The sequence below is a fragment of the Chenopodium quinoa genome, unplaced genomic scaffold (genome assembly GCF_001683475.1).
Source record: "Chenopodium quinoa cultivar QQ74 unplaced genomic scaffold, ASM168347v1, whole genome shotgun sequence".
In the NCBI taxonomy this organism is placed as follows: domain Eukaryota; kingdom Viridiplantae; phylum Streptophyta; class Magnoliopsida; order Caryophyllales; family Amaranthaceae; genus Chenopodium; species Chenopodium quinoa.
This window is the reverse complement of record NW_018744704.1, coordinates 1,762,614-1,779,969: the sequence shown is the minus strand read 5'-3', so window position 1 is coordinate 1,779,969 and position 17,356 is coordinate 1,762,614. Positions and strand designations below refer to the sequence as shown.

Here is a 17,356-nt window from a genome sequence, read left to right as displayed (position 1 = left end):
ATTAAGGCAATGTCACCCTTCAAATTCCATTTCAACCTCAGTTTGCGAACAAGCACCTCATAACCCAAAGTTTTATCGAACAACTTGGTAATTAGGGCATTTACCCATGGCTTGCAAAGTCTGCGCTTCTCCTCCTTGGTCAATAGAATGGTCGGGCACCTTTCATCATCGCCCGATTCCTCAGGTACGTCATCATCCGAGACATCATCTTCATCACCTGCATTTGAATTGAACATGGGATTCACTACACTAGTCATCCCTTTGGTAGCCTGCAAATACGACCCTTGCTTCTGACTATCAAAATTGGGGTTTCCTTCCGCACCAAACAAATATCCATCGAAGTATCATTCGCAGATTCCTCGAATTGTCGTTTGAATTTCTTATTCGACCTTTGCAATTGGTCATTTTCTTTGCTTGAAAACCCTAGGTTTCCTCTCGTTTTTTCGCTCTCCATTTTTAGTATAATAAACGATGAAGCTTATATTACATTTATGATCGTATACTAGGATCATGCATCTGTTGTTTTCCGTCATAATAGGAATGAGTGGAGTATTTTCCATCTGTTTTCAAAAATCCGTTTTGCTTGTCTCTTCCTTTCCTATTTTTAGCATTGAGGTAAACCATTAAGTGAATTTGTTTTATTTCACATTACTTGAAGGAACAAGGGTCGGTTAATTCGGAACAGTTCATAACTACAACCACCTCTTATACCTAAGAAGCATCCAACGAAAACTCCATTTTACCCTTTAAACTAATCCAGATTCGGGATATGATATATAATTTCCACAAAGATATGATATGATATACACTTACCAGACGCCCTTTATGTGAGTCAGCTCAGGCCACTTATTCAAAACTCGAGGAAATTTTTTTTTTTTTTTTGGGGAAAAAATCCGAGTTCATCTTCCATCCCATTTCTCCATTATTATGCTGCTAATTTTATTCACACACCATTGTTTTCGATTGAATTGCTTAAATTAATTTCAATTTTTCTCTTTCTTCTTCAATGGCAGATGCTATTCGATTATCTTCTTGCAATTCCCTTCGATTTTCCGCGTCTTTGCTCACTTCACTCAATCACCCAGTTAATCGTAAATCCTTTGAATTTGGTACTAAAGTCGTTGATTCTGCTTTTGTTACTGCTGCTCCTCTTTCTTTCAAACCCAGAAAGCGACCGTCTTCTTTCAAGGTAATTATTTTATTATTCTCTTTATCTTTTCCAAAATTATTTTATATATTATGATCAATTTTACATGTTTCTTATGTATGTATCTATGTTGCTGGAGTGATTTGCATTTTATTAATATTTGATTGAATTTTGGATTTTTATAAGTTACTATAATACTCCAAATTTGATTCGAGGTTATTTTAAGGAATACTCTTGGATTATTGTAATCATGCAATAGTTGAGAACAAGCATATTATGACAATATTGCGGATTCAATCCTATAAACTTTCAGAGTAATGATTATCCAAGTTCAACTAGAAAAATCCCTAAAAAATTCTCTGTTCTCTCTCTTCAAACCTAGCCACCATGGTTAAACATAGGGGCTGCCATCGATTTTATCGATGGTAAGCCCCAAATTCTTCTTTAAATTTATGTTTTCAGTCAATAAAGATTACCAATAGTATGGTGATTATAGTCGGTCCGTTCATGTAGGGTTTAGTTGGTTCCCTGATAATGGGATTGTAGAATGGGTTGTTTGTTTGTTTTTAGTGTGTGCAGGGATACAAATTTGGAAGATTCGTCTTGCAAATTTGTGGATTTGCGAGTCTGTTGGTATAGGGGTGCAGATTTAAAAGATCAGTCTTGTTAATTTGCTGATCTTGATGACCAATCAAGTTTCATAACTTTCGCGACTATATATCAATGGAGCTCCGTCAAGAACGATGCAAAGACATCTAAAATTATTCAGGAGTAATTCAGAAGCGATGTCATTAGTTTAGGGGTGTTTAATACTACTTGTATTGAGAATTTAGATCTCTTAAGGGATGATTGTAAGTGCCGAATGGCTATTATTATTATTTAATGAAATCACCCCTCCCTATTCCATTCAAAAAAAAAACTTTAGTAATATGGGATAATTCATAATTAATATATATGAAAAGTGGCCTGTTATTTTGAAATGTCTAAAATAGAAATGTGGTCTATTAAAGTGAGACGGATGAAGTTTTAAATATCTGGTTATACCATGTCTTTAATTTGGTGATAATTGCTCATTTGTTTTAAATGTGGTTGTGGCAATTGATTTAAAGCTTATGTGTTGTGTGTGGTAATGCATTTCAGGTGCATGCTGTTGTTGCTGAAGCGACCGATCAACCAAAATGGTGGGAGAAGAATGCAGGACCCAATATGATTGATGTTCATTCCACTGAGGAGTTTTTGAGTGCACTAAAAGAAGCTGGAGATAGATTAGTAGTTGTTGAATTCTATGGTACTTGGTGTGCTTCTTGCCGTGCTTTGTTTCCAAGGGTAATTTCTTTCAAATGATCACACTTTCAAGATGTTTATAGATCTTGTTCTTGTTTGCTTGTGTAAATGTTGTTGTTTTATTTGGATTGTAGATTTGTTGATATATGACACTGAATATCGGGCTCATAGGACAATTCGGGTTTTTTAAAGCTTCTTAGAATTTAATGCTTAGAGAGTTTAGCAATAGGTTTTAGTGTGGTGACAATGGGAGGCTTTAATATCTCTCTGGATGGAACCGTGGAAGTTCTAGATAATGATAGTCAGTGCTGACTCTGCTTGAAGAAATAAAGTTCTTAACTTCTGTATCAGTTTAGGTACCGAGCTGTTAAAATGTTCTCACTTTTGGGCTGTTACCTGATTTAATGTATGATGAATGTGGAGGATAGACAAACTTCGTTCCTTGGTTAAATCTTCATATTAAAGTTGCTGGATATCAAATAGCTATGATGTTGGAAATTAATAATGTAAGAATGGTATACTTGGGAGGGTACTAGCAGCTAACCCATTGATTTTGCAAATATATTACCAGATGGTAATGATATGTTGATTGGAGTCTTTGAGTTGCTATCAACAATTTTCATATGCTTGCTAATTTGTAATATCTTTTGCACTGATTAAAGGCGTTCAAGTTCCTATTTTTGAGTGAAGCTTGTACAATATTGAGGATCTAGCTTCTCATTGCATCCCCTTCTAAGTTGTTTAAAGAAATAACTTGGATTTTGTAAGCTTCAAAACTCCCAATAATGAAGCTGTTACATCTTTGTGATTCATCTTTAGTTATAGACCAGGTCATCTAGAATAGGCAAGCAAGCCTTTGAAAGGTGTAGATGAAGCTTCTTCCGTAAAGACCCTTAGGGATTCAGGATCCCTCTTGTAACCAATAGGAGGAGTTTGTTCGACCTGCTTGTGTGACGTAAAAGAGACTGACTTTATATCTTTCTGTATTAGTTGGCCGAAATTTCCTTACCAAGAGGTGACAAGAGTGGTCTGCTTGATCTATTTTCCCAAGTTAACCAAATATTGAATCCCTTAGCTAGCTCATGGTCACGACTGAAAGGTCTTGAGTTAATGTAATGACCCGTAAGCGAAAGTCGCTTCCATCCATCCTAAAGAAAATGTCTTCTCTTTATTGCTCCCCTTCCTTGGCAAGTGGAAGGAGTTCTAGCCTTAATCTGTGTATGGAGCTGATCTACTATACTTCCTTGATCTTACCTATTTACTTAGTTCTATAAAAGAGAGAAGACAGAGACTTTACTTATTAATTCTTTAAGTTTATCCATAATATGTGTTGAACTGATCAAAATGTCTCTTGTATCTTATCTGATAACAATAAGCTGATCTATAATCTGAAATCCAGTATAAAGTCCTTTCTCCTATTTTCCCAGATAAAACAATTTCAGGAGCCTCATTACTCCAGTGATGTCCTATGATGATAAGGTGGACTTGAGCTGATTTTATGATTCCATAGGATTATAAAGCTTAATAAAAGCGAGTATGTTCTGCTTTTTTATGAAATTAAAAAGGAAGTGTGCTGCATGTTGCTCGAGTAGGGTTACATGAGAAAATATAGTAAGTTTCCATTTAATGTTTTTCCTAAAGTCAGATGGACGGAAAGCGAGAGGATACTTGGTAACTGATTCAAAATATAGATAATATAAGCTTAAAATGCAACGAGATATAGAGAAATTGCTGGTAGGAATGATATGTTTACCGAGAGAGAGAGACCTAAACATGCTTGATCGACGACATCCATCAGAAGAAATGCTGCTCCTACCTAGTGTATTAAAAAGTGTGCCTTACGCGTGCCGAGGCGCTAGGGATTTAGCTTAGACTGCTTTATTTTATTTTTTGTTTTTGCTCTAGGCGAGGTGCATTGAAAGAGGCGCACATGAGCTGCAGCCGATGGGCACTTCATAATATTTTTTTAGTTGTTTGTTCTCGGCAGTTCAAAGAGGCACAGCACAGCTTTGTCGCTCTAGGGTGGTTTTAAGTAAATATTTCCTGACTTCTTATATTGGATTCTTTGAGTTGCTATCAACAATTTTCATATGGTTTTAATTTGTAGCACAGCTTTGTCTCAATTCCAAATCTCTCACATAATTATCCTACTTAATTTGATAGTATGAGAATATGAGATTGGGCACGAGTTTGCAATTTGCTGCCTAATGTATTAAATAAGGATAAAATTTGCTACTTTAATGTTATAAATGCCTTCTTTTCGGGTTCATGAGGGATTAGAGAATAAAACGAAATTTTTATTTTACTCAAACCATTTGATGTTGGTCCCCTCTCCCCCCCCCCCCCCTCCCTCTCCCTCTCTCTCTTTCTTTCTCTCTATAAGTATATCTGATTTAGGCCTCATTGACTCTTTCTCTACCTCAATCAAACAGTCAATTGTTTAATATCTCCTTCTTCATTGTCTATTAAATACCCACATTGCCCTGTCTTTTACTAATATAATAATTATTATGTGTATCCAAGCATACAAGAAAATTAATTGAGGATAGATGGAATATTATTAAAGTTTTATTTATAAGAGTGTAGATCAATTAGTATGGGTTGGTATAAGATATTAGGGTACAGTTCCGAAGGAGTGGGAAGTGAATGACCTTTGGAGTGTTAAGGCTTGAGAAAATCTACATTTATTTGAGTGAGAGAGATAGAAAAAAGGTGAAAGATGTCTTGGAAACGTTTGAAGAATGTTGAATTTGGGTGACAATCTTGTTCTTTAAGGACCGCTTTTAGGTTAAGAACATCGCTCAAGAGAAACAATTAAAAAAGAATAATGAGAGGATCAGAACTCAGTTACAAAGTTCTGAAAAGTTCTGAAAGCTTAACATAGCATTTACCATTGATCTCTTTAGTTGACATCCATGATCTTATATGTTGCTCATGAAATATTGTCTTGAGAGTTATGGTTTGATTAGAAGTAATTATTTTGTTCGTGTATAGACACTAGAACATTTTGATCTCTGATATATGGACATTTGAGATTCCTTGGCTCTAGGTTTCTGTAAGCAAATTCCCCAAATCCCCACTTCGTCTAAATATCACTTGTTTTAAATGTCTGGCTCATTGTAGAATTTTCCATGACAAAGATACACTTGATGTTCATAAAGCATAGAAATGATTTCGAAGCATCATTCACGTTCGGACTCACTCTTCCACATGATTTGGAAGGCCATTATGCTTTTCCAGTTATTATTTCATCTGCTATTGTGATTCGCAGAGTAAATTGGGCCTCCTAACTCTTTCACAAATGTTTGAAGTTTAAAGTTTAATTTGACTGCACCAATTTCTACTCGATAAATGATTTAATAGCTCAGCTTCTAAAATAGTAATTGAGTTTACAAACTTTGCCCTAAACAAGATTACACGTAAATCTCAAATAACCTTCTCTCGGTTATAGGTTTTTTCAGGGTTTCATTTGAATTCCCACAATGTGTGTGCAAATTTTTTTCTATGGAGAGAAGGGTTTGGAGAGAAAGAGGGAGAGAGAGAGGGAGAGATTTTCGAATTAATTGTCTACCATGAGGAGTTATGCAAATTCTTTTCCCAGGCTAGGTGATTAATGAATTTGGTTCTGATTCACTTTTGATCTTGAAAGTTTATTTGGTCTGATTTGTTGCACTGTGTTTCCAGTTGTGCAGAATGGCTGAATCACATCCAGAGATATTGTTTATAAAGGTTAATTTTGATGAGAATAAGGCAATGTGCAAAAGTATGAATGTGAAGGTGCTTCCTTACTTCCATTTCTATCGTGGAGCTGATGGAAAGGTGGAAGAGTTTTCATGTTCACTCGCTAAGGTAAGCACTCTGCCTGCTTTTTCTTTTTGATGTAACTAGGTCCTGTTTAGTCTGGAGAAGAAAAAAGGATACCTTTTTCCACACACAACAAACAACTCCACTTGCTATAAAGAAAGTGATTCTAGCAACACACTAGATGGATGTTTCAATAAAGCAGCTCAGGATTCCTCTTTGGTTTAGTGCTATCTTTTTTCTAAAAGCTCACCCCTGCTCTATGTGATCATGGATCTTTTGCCTGTCCATCTTTCTAGCTTTTCCTTCGATGTTATATTCCACAATTTTTGGGCTAATCCATCTAGATACATAGATTTTAATAGATTCCATGCTGATTCAATTAGCACCTTCGAAAAACATCATCTATATTCACTAGGTGCTTACTTTCTAATCTGTGGGACTGTGGATGCTCTTGTGTTTCCAAGGAATTTTTTTTTGCAACAAAAGCACTACTAATAGAATAAAGTTGTCACCAACAATTTATTGAACGCACACCATTCCAAAATCCAAAGAGCCCCCAAAGTTTTGATCACTTAGTATTTAGTATATACTTCCCCCGTTCCAAATTAATTGACACAATTGAAATAGGCAGGTAAATTAAGGAGGGCTGATATGTAAAGGAAATAGACAGATTGCCCATACGCATTACCACTGCCTAGCCACTATGTACCACCAGTTGTTATTTCCTCAACAATACAACCATCACCACCTTCCTTTACTACTCAACTCAATCACCATCAAAACCCACCTTAATATTGGCATGAACAACAAAAAAGTGGGTTATCACCAGATTCAGAAATTTACTTTCCTTTTGTTTTAGTTTGACTTTATTACCCTATTATTACATTACTCTCAATCCAAGCATGCCCTAACCCTTATTTCCTCCTTTCTACCACCCTAAAGCCCCTTCCCACCACCTTCTTGGGCTTCTTCCTCCCCTTGGTCTCCATAGCAACCTTTATATGATTACCAAATTGCAAGCCACCACTGGCGCAAAGCCACCATTTTTGATGATTTAAATTCCGAATTTTTATTATTTCCATTTTTTTTTTGGGATTTTGCGATTGTTAAACAGAAAAAACAGGGTGAAACTGAGCGCTAGAAATGGTTTTGCCTAAGAATAAAAGGACGCAGTTGATGTGAGAATAGAGGTGGCCGAGTGAAGAGCCGAGTGAAGAGCGAAGGCCGGAGGCGACTAAGTAGACAGAATATGGGATGGTACGGTGGTGGCCATGGTGGCACCTGGGAAAGAGGAGATGGAGTGGTTTGCTATGGAGAAGAGAGAGTGGTGAATTAGGGAAGGGAGTAGAAAGATTGGGTCTGATACAGCTACTATGGGGAAGGAGAGAGAAGAAGAGTGATGGTTATGTTGTCATTGAACAACACAAGAGTTGCCCAAAATAAAAAGTTGTCAACTAATAAGAAGCTTCCCATAAAATTTGAAGCTATGGGGGTATTCTTTCAAGCTGATTAAGTGATGATGGACATAACTACCCCAAACATAACTTGTCAAGAGAGAGAGAGAGAAGCTTCTTTATGGTGTGTTTTCCTCTACCCTTCAAATTCTGCTACCTTAGCACCAGAGAGAGAGAGCTGACTACTAATCTGCACCAAATCAGTTAGGCACACAAGCATAGGGAGGTTGCCTCATTTGGAACTTGCTGTGCCGGGGAATCGGGGAAACTGTTAGTATGTGACAGCCTACTCTTTGAAACAGTTTGCTGTTTCTTCGCCTCCAGTGTCTTGATACAAATAGTTTAGGCAGCATTATTATATAGAATTATCAATATTTTGGGTTTTTGTTTGTTTGTTTGTTTATTTATTTATTTATTTATTTCCAACATAGACAACCTACCCAAGTTCAGGGTTGCGAATTCAGGGGATTGGGCTATGGTTGGTGACACAAGACCTAGGATTTGTTGGTGTACCTGGTTGTCTTGATAAGGATTATTAACTACCATGATTATGTTTCTTGGTTTCACTCCTCTTGATTCTTTGCTGTGTAACTTATATATGACAGTGTGTAACAGCAACTTAACTGGTTTTTCATTGAACTCACCTTACTTTCTTTTTTCGTAGAATATTAAATGGTTCTTGATTTGTAAGAGTAACTCATGTTCAGTTGATTCTTTTGTAGTATAAAGTTCTCACATTGTATGTGTTTCCGGTTTGTAGATGAATTATTATCTACTAACCTCTCTTCACCTTTTTCTGCAGTTCCAGAAAATAAAGGACACTATTGAAACGCATAATCTTGCTCAGAACGACAGTGTGGGGAAAATTGATCCTCCAGCCAATGTAGATGATAAATTAGCGAAATCTGATGACACATAAAACCCTCTTGCTCATTATTTGTTTATACAGGGTTTACGTGTAAATCTAATATCTTCCATCTATCGTGTTGATAGTACATATGTATATTTGCAGTTTCTATTGTAATCTTGGTCATTCGTATTACTTTGTCACAACTTGAACGTGGTAATTTGTATCACGCAAGTGGAAAATTTCTTGCTTCGGATACAGATTCACGAGCAAATTAATACGAAGTGCGTTTAATTATAATAGTCATTGAATTAATTTAGATTGAAAATATTAGTTATATTTATGCATTTCACGGGCCTAAACTAGTCCATCTCTAAATCCAAAACAAATTATACTGTGTAACATTTAAGTCCAATAAGTCTTAGTTGCACCCTTATGCAGCTAAAATAGCTGCACCACGTCCTATAAAAAGAACATTTAGTAAAAAAATCTGAATATGTAAAAAAAAATTATCATTTAGTAAAAAAAACAAAATGAACATTCAGTAATTAAAAAAATGAGCATTTAGTACTAAAAAGCGAACATGTTAAAAAAAATGATCAATTAGTATATTAAAAATGAACATGATTATGAGATGATGGATAACGACCTTAAAAATGAACATTTAGTAAAAAAAAATTATGAACACGTTAAAAAAAACAATTAGTAATAAAAAATGAACATGTAAAAAAAAGAACATTTAGTAATAAAAAGTGAGCACATAAAAAAATGAACATTTAATATATTAAATATAAACATTTATCATACAATAATAGAATAATTGGACCGTATGTAATAAATTGAACATTTTATAAAAATATATGAACACTGAATAAAATGAATATTTAGTATAAAAAAAATACGAAAAAAAATGAACACGTCAAAAAAATTATGAACATTTAGTATATTCATAATGAACATGATTTTCATATATTCATATAAGTTCAAAATAAATTATATATAATTATTAACAAAAATAAAAATAAAATAAATCGTTAAAATATGTTCATTTTTTATGTGCTAAATGTTCATTTTGTACAAAATGTTCAAATTTAAAGTACTGCGTGTTCATTTTCTTTACAGAAATTATACACAAGTTCAATTGTAATTATTTTAACTTTAAGAATTTGAATATCCAACTTAAATATAATCTTGATTTATCATAAAGAAAATAATTATCAATCTATAACATGGTAGATTAGGAATCACAAATGCAAAATTGATAGAAATCAACAATTTTATAACTTTCACATATTTATATTAGAAAAAAAAGATTCTCAATCGTGACGAAGATGATGACGATGGATAATGCTACAATGGTGACGAATTGGAAAATATCCGAAGTAGAAGTGTAATGATTGAAGGAAAATAAAGTAAGAAAGAAAATTAACTTGTAAGGAAAGGAAAAAAAAAAAAAGAGGAGAGAGAAAATTTCGAATAGAGAAGAAAACAGAGGAGAGTGAAAATTAATAGAGGTAAGAAAAAAGAAGAGAGGGAGCTAATATAAAAAGAAGGGGAGAAAAACATTTGTTCATTTTTTAAGTGTTATATGTTCATATATATAGTTGTTGCAGCTAGCTTAGCTGCACTAATGTGTAGCTAAGAATTTGCAATTTAAGTCACATTAAGGCTTCCTCACATTAATTTTGTTTGTTTTAAATTAGTTATCTCCTATGTACACAAGTAAAATCCGAAATTCCAAGCCAGAAACATGATTATTATCTAAAATCAACTACTCCCTTCGTATTTTAATAAGTGTTACACTTATGAAATGCAATCGTATTTTAATAAGTGTTACACTTCCTTTTTTGGCAAAATTTTACATTTTAATATTATATCTTTCTTCTTTCATGGTCCCCACCCAAACATACTGCTGCTTTTTTATGATTTCTTTCCTCTAACATTCATTACTTTTCAATAAATTATTAACCCCACTATTTTTTTTAACAATTTTATAATACTCCAACTACCCCGCTTACCTCTTATTTATTTAAGACAATTAATTTTTAATTGATTGAGGGAGTACTCATTTTTATTGAAGTGAATTCTAATATAGGATTTGTTACACTTCATCATATATCATTCATATCTTCAATTATCTTTTAATAAAAAAGTTAATTTTTTAAGAGTGTACATCAAATTAAATTGAATCTAACAAGATTTCACACAACTATATTTTTCCTAGCGTATAAATTACGAAAAGCAATCAAATGAGTTTATGTAAATAGTGTAAAATTTCTGAAAAAGAGAATGAAGGAAGTTCAAAAATCATAATAATAACTACGTCTCACAAAAGATGCAACGCATTCATGTTTTAGATGTTTCATAATAGATGCCCATTTTCTCTTTTTTTGGTAGTTTTGTGTCTCAAATGATGTCCGTGTTGTTTATTGAAATTTTAAGATAAACTTTTTATCTATATGCTAAATTTTAAAATATATAATTGATACAAACATGTATAATAATTATCTAAAAATACTACTGCTCATAAAGTTATGGGTGGTTTTGGAAAAGAGCTTGGGCTATCCAGTAATTCTTGAAACTTGAATGTGACTCAAGTAGCATGGTCAAAAGCAATTAGAAGAAAATAGTTCGGAGTTGCACCTATTTTCATGTTAGTTTGTGAGGTTTTATTTTTAATTGATTTAAATATATCATAAATTGAATGTATTTAAACTACTTTTTAAAACAAAATTTATGATGTAAATAGAATAATTTATAACATATTATTGTTTTAGGGTTATACTCCGTAATTATTTTATACATATGAAAGATTTTCGTTGAATTAGTATTGTTTCGGGGTTTTCTGATGTCCTGCGGGAGAGTTACAATTCCGAGACTGGAACCGGACGCCTGTACCTGCAAAACAAACGGATGCTCCGGATGATTGGAGATCCGCCTCCGACGGTCAAGTTAGTACTTGATTAAGGAGTAATTAATGCGGAAATTAAAGTGATTGGGTCTCTCTAGGTGAGAGTGTTTAATGTGTGTAATCTGCGTTTTTAGCGTAATCCCCCTTACTGAGGATTAAGGGAGGTATTTATAACCTTGGGAAACGTGTCAATCTAGGTTTAGGTTAACCTTGGGCTGATTGGGCTTCCCTCGGAAGTTGGACCTAGGTGACTGGTTATCCCAGGTGTCATGGGAAGGACACGTGTCGTGTCGTAATTGGTCCATAGTGGACGGATCATTGCTTGACACGTGGCAGGCTCCTATTGGCCCATGTGACGGACACATGGCGGAACCTGATTGGTCCACTTGTCAGATGGTGATTGGTGGGGAAAAATCCCCTAATCATTTGCCCCTCACAGGTGGCACGTGACTGGTCACGTGTTACCTGTGACAGGTATCGCCCTGTAACTGGCGACGGCCTGCTACAGGTGTCACTCGGCGAGAGGCCGAGAGATTCTCCCGCCAAAATTTTGAATTCTTGAAGTGACCCTTCGCCTTCTCACTTCGCCTATATAAAGGAGTGTTGACTTCGGTCATTTTCACACTTGAAAACTTTGTGAGAGAACATTCGGACCCCTGAACTTGCTCTGACATTTTGGACCCTTTCTGCCTACCGCCTGCTCTGACAAGCCGACTGCAAAGGATTTTCAGAACTTCATCAATCGTCACTCGTTCAGGTAACCGTCGGTTCTCTTACTCTTAATCTTCTCTTTACTTTATTCTTTTTTTTGAAATGGCACCACGGAAGCACACGACACGACCTAGGTTAGTGATCAACCGGTGACCCGGGACGGCTGAATCTAGGACTAGGAGTGCCGCCTGCCCTTTTCTGGACCCATCTTTGCCCTTTATACAAAGTCCGACTGTATCTGTGTCTATGCAGAGCATGATGGCCAGAACAAAAAAGACTGCCAGGATCTCAAACTCAGACGGCTCCTCCCACAGGGTGCCGATTAGTGAAACATCTGACCAGGCGCCAGATGTGGAAGTGAAACAAAGCGGCTTGAAAGCCGGCAGTTCTGAGGGAGGAGTCAAAGTGACCCCTTCCCATTTTACAGTTGACAATTCTTCATTCTCTCCTGCTCCTTTTAAAGGAGAGGAGGCGGGCCCCTCCGGGAGAGGGGAAGAGTCGTCCTCTTCGGACTCGTCAGAGGACGATTCCGAGTCTAGCTCTTCTGGCCATGCTTCCCTGGACACAAGAGAAAAACAGTCGCCTACAAGAGGCGAGGCTTTCTCACGCAGTTGAGAAGGGGGACGATTGGGCGGAGCCATCCGCCTCTCACCGAGAGCAAAATACCCCCTACTACTGCACGGTACCTCGGGGCCGGATCACGGCCATGCAAGAGAAAGTGGAGAGCTTTATCACAAACCACACAATGGGCCCCGGCTTTTTAGTGTTCGTGCCAGATCCAGAAGACACAGTCGTATGGCCGGCTGGTACCAGTTATGATGGCGCCTGCTTTGGCTGCTACGAGGCGGCCATCAAGGCTGGGCTACGCTTCCCACTACATCCAGCTGTTCAACGGATCTTGGATGGGTATGAGTTGGGGTTATGGCAGTTAGCCCCGAACTCCTGGGTCAACGTACTCGGCTATGTGGCCGGGTGCGAACTGCACGGGGTGGAGCCGAGCTTCGAGGCTTTCGCCCACATGAACTACCTCAGCCGGACCCCTAAGGCAGGCGGTACCGGCTGGTATCAATTGACGAGCCACAGGGGCTACCTCATGACGAGAGGTAAAGCAAACAAATGGAAGGACTGGCGGAGCACCTTCCTCATCATTGAGAGTTCAGACACAGAGCTGAACCAGCGCTTCAACAGGTGGAACAGGAATCCGCCCCTTCTTGCAGGCGGCCGCAGCATGCCGCCTGTTCCCCCCAAGGCTAAGAAAGAGATCCTAGATAAAGGACTCTTCAAAGTAGAGTCGAAGATGAACTCTACTTCAGGGGTACGAGAGCAAGTACCCCTGCACTGCGTCCCGAGCTTCAAATGGCTCTACGACGAGTACTTTTTGGCCGCCTGTGGCCTCAGCAGTCGGTGCTCAAGAGGTAGCCGGCCTGTCGAATACTCTGTTGTTCCATGCATTTCTTGTTATGACTTTTATTAACTTTGCTATTTGTTTTTGCAGCGGACGCCATGAGCAAAATTACCGCCTCCAAGACTGCGGCGGCCATGTTGCGGGCCTCCATCATGCAACAGTCTTCAACCGACTCCCCCAACAAGGGGGCACCCTTGGTGGGCTTCGAACCTTTCACCCTCTTTTTGGAGTTGTGTTTATGCATATACTGACTCTTTTCTTCTTTTTTAGACGGGCGCTCCAAGAGCTTCTTCTTCCCAACATCCGGACCCCAAGGCCCGGAGGACGACTGTTGCGAGCTCTCTTGGTTCTGCCAGGAAACATGCGGCGGCTGAGAAACAGCCGGCCACTTCTTCTAAAACTCCAGCTGGGCCACCTAGAAGTATGAAATTGTTCTTGTAAATTTTAGACTTGCTCCCTCCTTTACTAGGTCTAATCCGTTTGTTTATGCTTGATGCAGCCGGCCCTCAGGAGCCTGACTTGGTCGAGGTGGCCAAGTCTATGATCAAGGTCGTTTCTCCAGCTGAAAGGGAGGCGGTCAGGGGTGTCGACACCCTTGACCTAGACGGGATTGCAGGGGTCCTGGCTGAGGTATACTTAGCATATTTTTGAGTATTTGAATTCCAGGACGCATGTTTTCTTTTTGTTTGGAAACTGACGCCTGTTCCCCTTTTTACTTAGGCCCTGCTCCGAGTGAACGGTCTTTGCAAGCCGCTTGACCGGAAGAACAAAGAGGTAAAGGCTGCAAAAGCTATGGCCGCCTCTGACTGTGATAAGGCAATGTTTCAAATTGCCCAAAATGAAGTTCTGACCATTGATATTCTTTATTATCAGGCGCAGGCTACCGCCGCTATCCGGGCTTAGTTAGAGGCGGCCCAGAAGAGGAATAGCGAGCTGGAGGCGACCATCAACAACCTCAAGGCCGAGCTGAGACCTCTTCGCCAAAAGATGTCCTCATACAAAACCTTGGAGAAATCCTTGGCGAGCGTAAAGGTACGCCTGGTGACCCAGGAGAAGAGTCTTACTCAGGAGCTCTCAGAAAAGGCCGAGCAAGAAAAGAAAGAGCTGGTCCGGGAGATGATTGAAGACTCTGCTCAAATCCAGCGCATGACTTGGGGCCGCCTCTTCCCCAATGCCGACTTTGCCTCATGGGAAAAAACGTACCGCCAGTGTTCTGATAGATATAATCAGGAGATCTTGGCGGCTGCTGAGGAAGAGGCGTTGGCGGCTGCTGAGGAAGAGGCGTTGGAGGAGGAGGAGCAGCCGGTAGTGGCGCTTGTGCCGCTTGGGGGTAATGCATCAAAGAAGGATGCAGCTGAAGCCGAGTCCAGCAAGAAGAGTGCTGACCAGGCGGCAGCTGCTAATATTGAAGATCTGCCCCCTTCTTAAGCTTTATGTCTTCTTTCCACGGCCTGCGTGCCGTTTGTTTGTATTTACCCGGCCAGGGGGCCGGGGCTCTGAATATTTTGCCAGTCTTTAAAGACCGGCTTCTTTTTAATGAATTTTTTGTTTTGCTTCAAATTTGTTTAAGTATTGAATATTCTGATATCCAATTGTACACTATACCGACTGTTTTACATGGCCGATAGTTGCAGACAGGTACGGATAGTTAGTCACGCCGCCTATGCCCCTGGACGACTGGTTGTCTGTTTCCAGGCTAGACGATCAGTTGGCCATTTATCCAATCGGTATTCGAACCATTTTAAAGACTGGATCCCCTTTAGGCAGGCGGTTCCGCCATATAAAATTAACCAAGTAGGAAAGTGGTTTCCTACTTGTCATGTTTTTAGGCTAGAGACTTTAGGCCGTCTAGGCCGACTGTTCCCCGCCATATTTAATCTAGTGTGAGCCGGTGCTGTATGAACACCTTTTTAATTTCATACTAAATTTTTAAGGAGTGACCAAGTAAACATGATTGTTACCTAGTCGCCAAGTAACTGAGTAGTAGAGGTATCAAGCGGTGGGTACCGGTTGTTCCCCTTTATTTGCCAATGTTTGTTGGCTTTTAACTCATAGGATGATAACCTAGCAGGAGTAGTGGTTGATAGCCCCTGTTTGCTAAAAACAGGCGGACGACTCATACCTTTTAGGCTCCATACTAAGTTTGAGAGAGTGACTATGAGTTAACTTTGGAGTTACTCAGTCGCCGTCACTCCTGCTTGAGTAGTAAAGGTACCAGGCGGCGGAGGCCGGCTGAACCTTTTGATTCGCCAATGTTTGTTGGCTATTAACTCAAGAGGTACCCCCTGCATTTATCCCAAGTAATACAGGCGGTCATCTGACTCAGATGTCAACTGCTACCACTGGTTTGGTTAGTGATAGAGTTATCCTTGTCTCAAAAACGGCTACGTGGTTTCCCTTGGGGGCAGTCGTATAGGTTCCGTGTAATTAGTTTATAGAGCAATGTTCCACCCAAAAGGGAGCTGCTCTCTGCGACGAATTTCATCCGGAGGGATGCCGCCGGACGCCTGCTATGATGTTGGGACAGGTCGTATTAGTTTTGAAGATTGGATCAGTTGGCTTGGCGCCTGGTCTGATCATTCGGCCTGTGGCCTTGGTTAGTTCTTGGTGAACGTAGGTGCTAAGTAAAAGGAGGGTAGCCGCCTATTTAGGCACAGGGTCGGCCAGACCCTGATCATTTTTAGTTAAGTATAAGGGGGGTGGCTGTGTGTTTGGAACCAGTCGGCCCTCTTCTATGGAGAGTAGCCGACTATATGTCCAGACGGCGTGCCCCTATGAAGATAGAGTAAAATACTCAATGGAGAGTAGCCGACTGTAAAGGTACAGACGGCATGCCCCTCTGAAGATAGAGTAAAATACTCAATGGAGAGTAGCCGACTGTAAAGGTACAGACGGCATGCCCCTCTGATGATAGAGTAAAATACTCAATGGAGAGTAGCCGACTGTAAAGGTACAGACGGCATGCCCCTCTGATGACAGTGAAATACTCAATGGAGAGTAGCCGACTGTAAATGTATAGGCGGCCTGCCCCTCTTAAGTAAGAATAAAAATTAAACATGGAGAGTAGCCGACTGTTTGTCAGCAGGCATGCCCCTCTTAAGTAAGAATAAAAACTGAGTATGGAGAGTAGCCGACTGTTTGTTAGTAGGCGTGCCCCTCTTAGTACAAAATTGAATATTAAGTGCAAACTTTTATTAAGTAGCCCTTGACTATTTACATCATTCAAAAGAAATATTTCTTAAGACTATCTACATTCCAAGTTCGAGGCAACGGTTGTCCGTCTGGTGTTCCCAGACGGTAGGTACCGTCCCTGACCTCTTCACAGATTCGGTAGGGTCCTTCCGTTGGGAGTTAGTTTGCCAGACTCATTAGCCCTACCAACTGCTTCCATTTTTCTAAGTACAAAGTCCCCCACTTTGAGTGGACGCCTGTGTACTTTTTTGTTGTATGATCTAGTCATTCTCAGGCGGTAAATTTCATGGCGCAAGACAGCATTGCCCCTCCTTTCAAGAAGTGAGTCTAATGTCAGGCGCATGGCTTCCCAGTTTGCCTCTTCGTCATACAGCATTACTCGAAGAGTCGGCTCGTAGTGTTCTATTGGAAGAACAGCTTCCGCACCATAAGTTAGGAGGAATGGAGTTTCTCCAGTCGCCCCTTTTTCAGTCGTCCTAATGGCCCAGAGAACATGTGGTAATTCATCCGCCCATAGGCCGCCTGCACGTTCAATCTTTTTCTTGAGACCGTCTGAGATGATTTTATTAAAGGCTTCTACCTGGCCGTTTGCTTGTGGACG

At 39.2% G+C, this 17,356-nt stretch overlaps 1 protein-coding gene across 1 annotated transcript; it reads left to right on the top strand.

Annotated features, from left to right (window-relative positions):
• The first annotated feature begins 815 nt into the window (after window positions 1-815).
• On the top strand, window positions 816-8,842 carry LOC110702888 (thioredoxin-like 2, chloroplastic). The gene is made up of 4 exons (XM_021880639.1): window positions 816-1,189; window positions 2,288-2,473; window positions 6,116-6,280; window positions 8,492-8,842. The coding sequence occupies exons 1-4, from the start codon at window positions 1,007-1,009 to the stop codon at window positions 8,606-8,608; spliced, it is 651 nt and encodes a 216-aa protein (XP_021736331.1). The 5' UTR covers window positions 816-1,006; the 3' UTR covers window positions 8,609-8,842.
• Window positions 8,843-17,356: the final 8,514 nt, after the last annotated feature.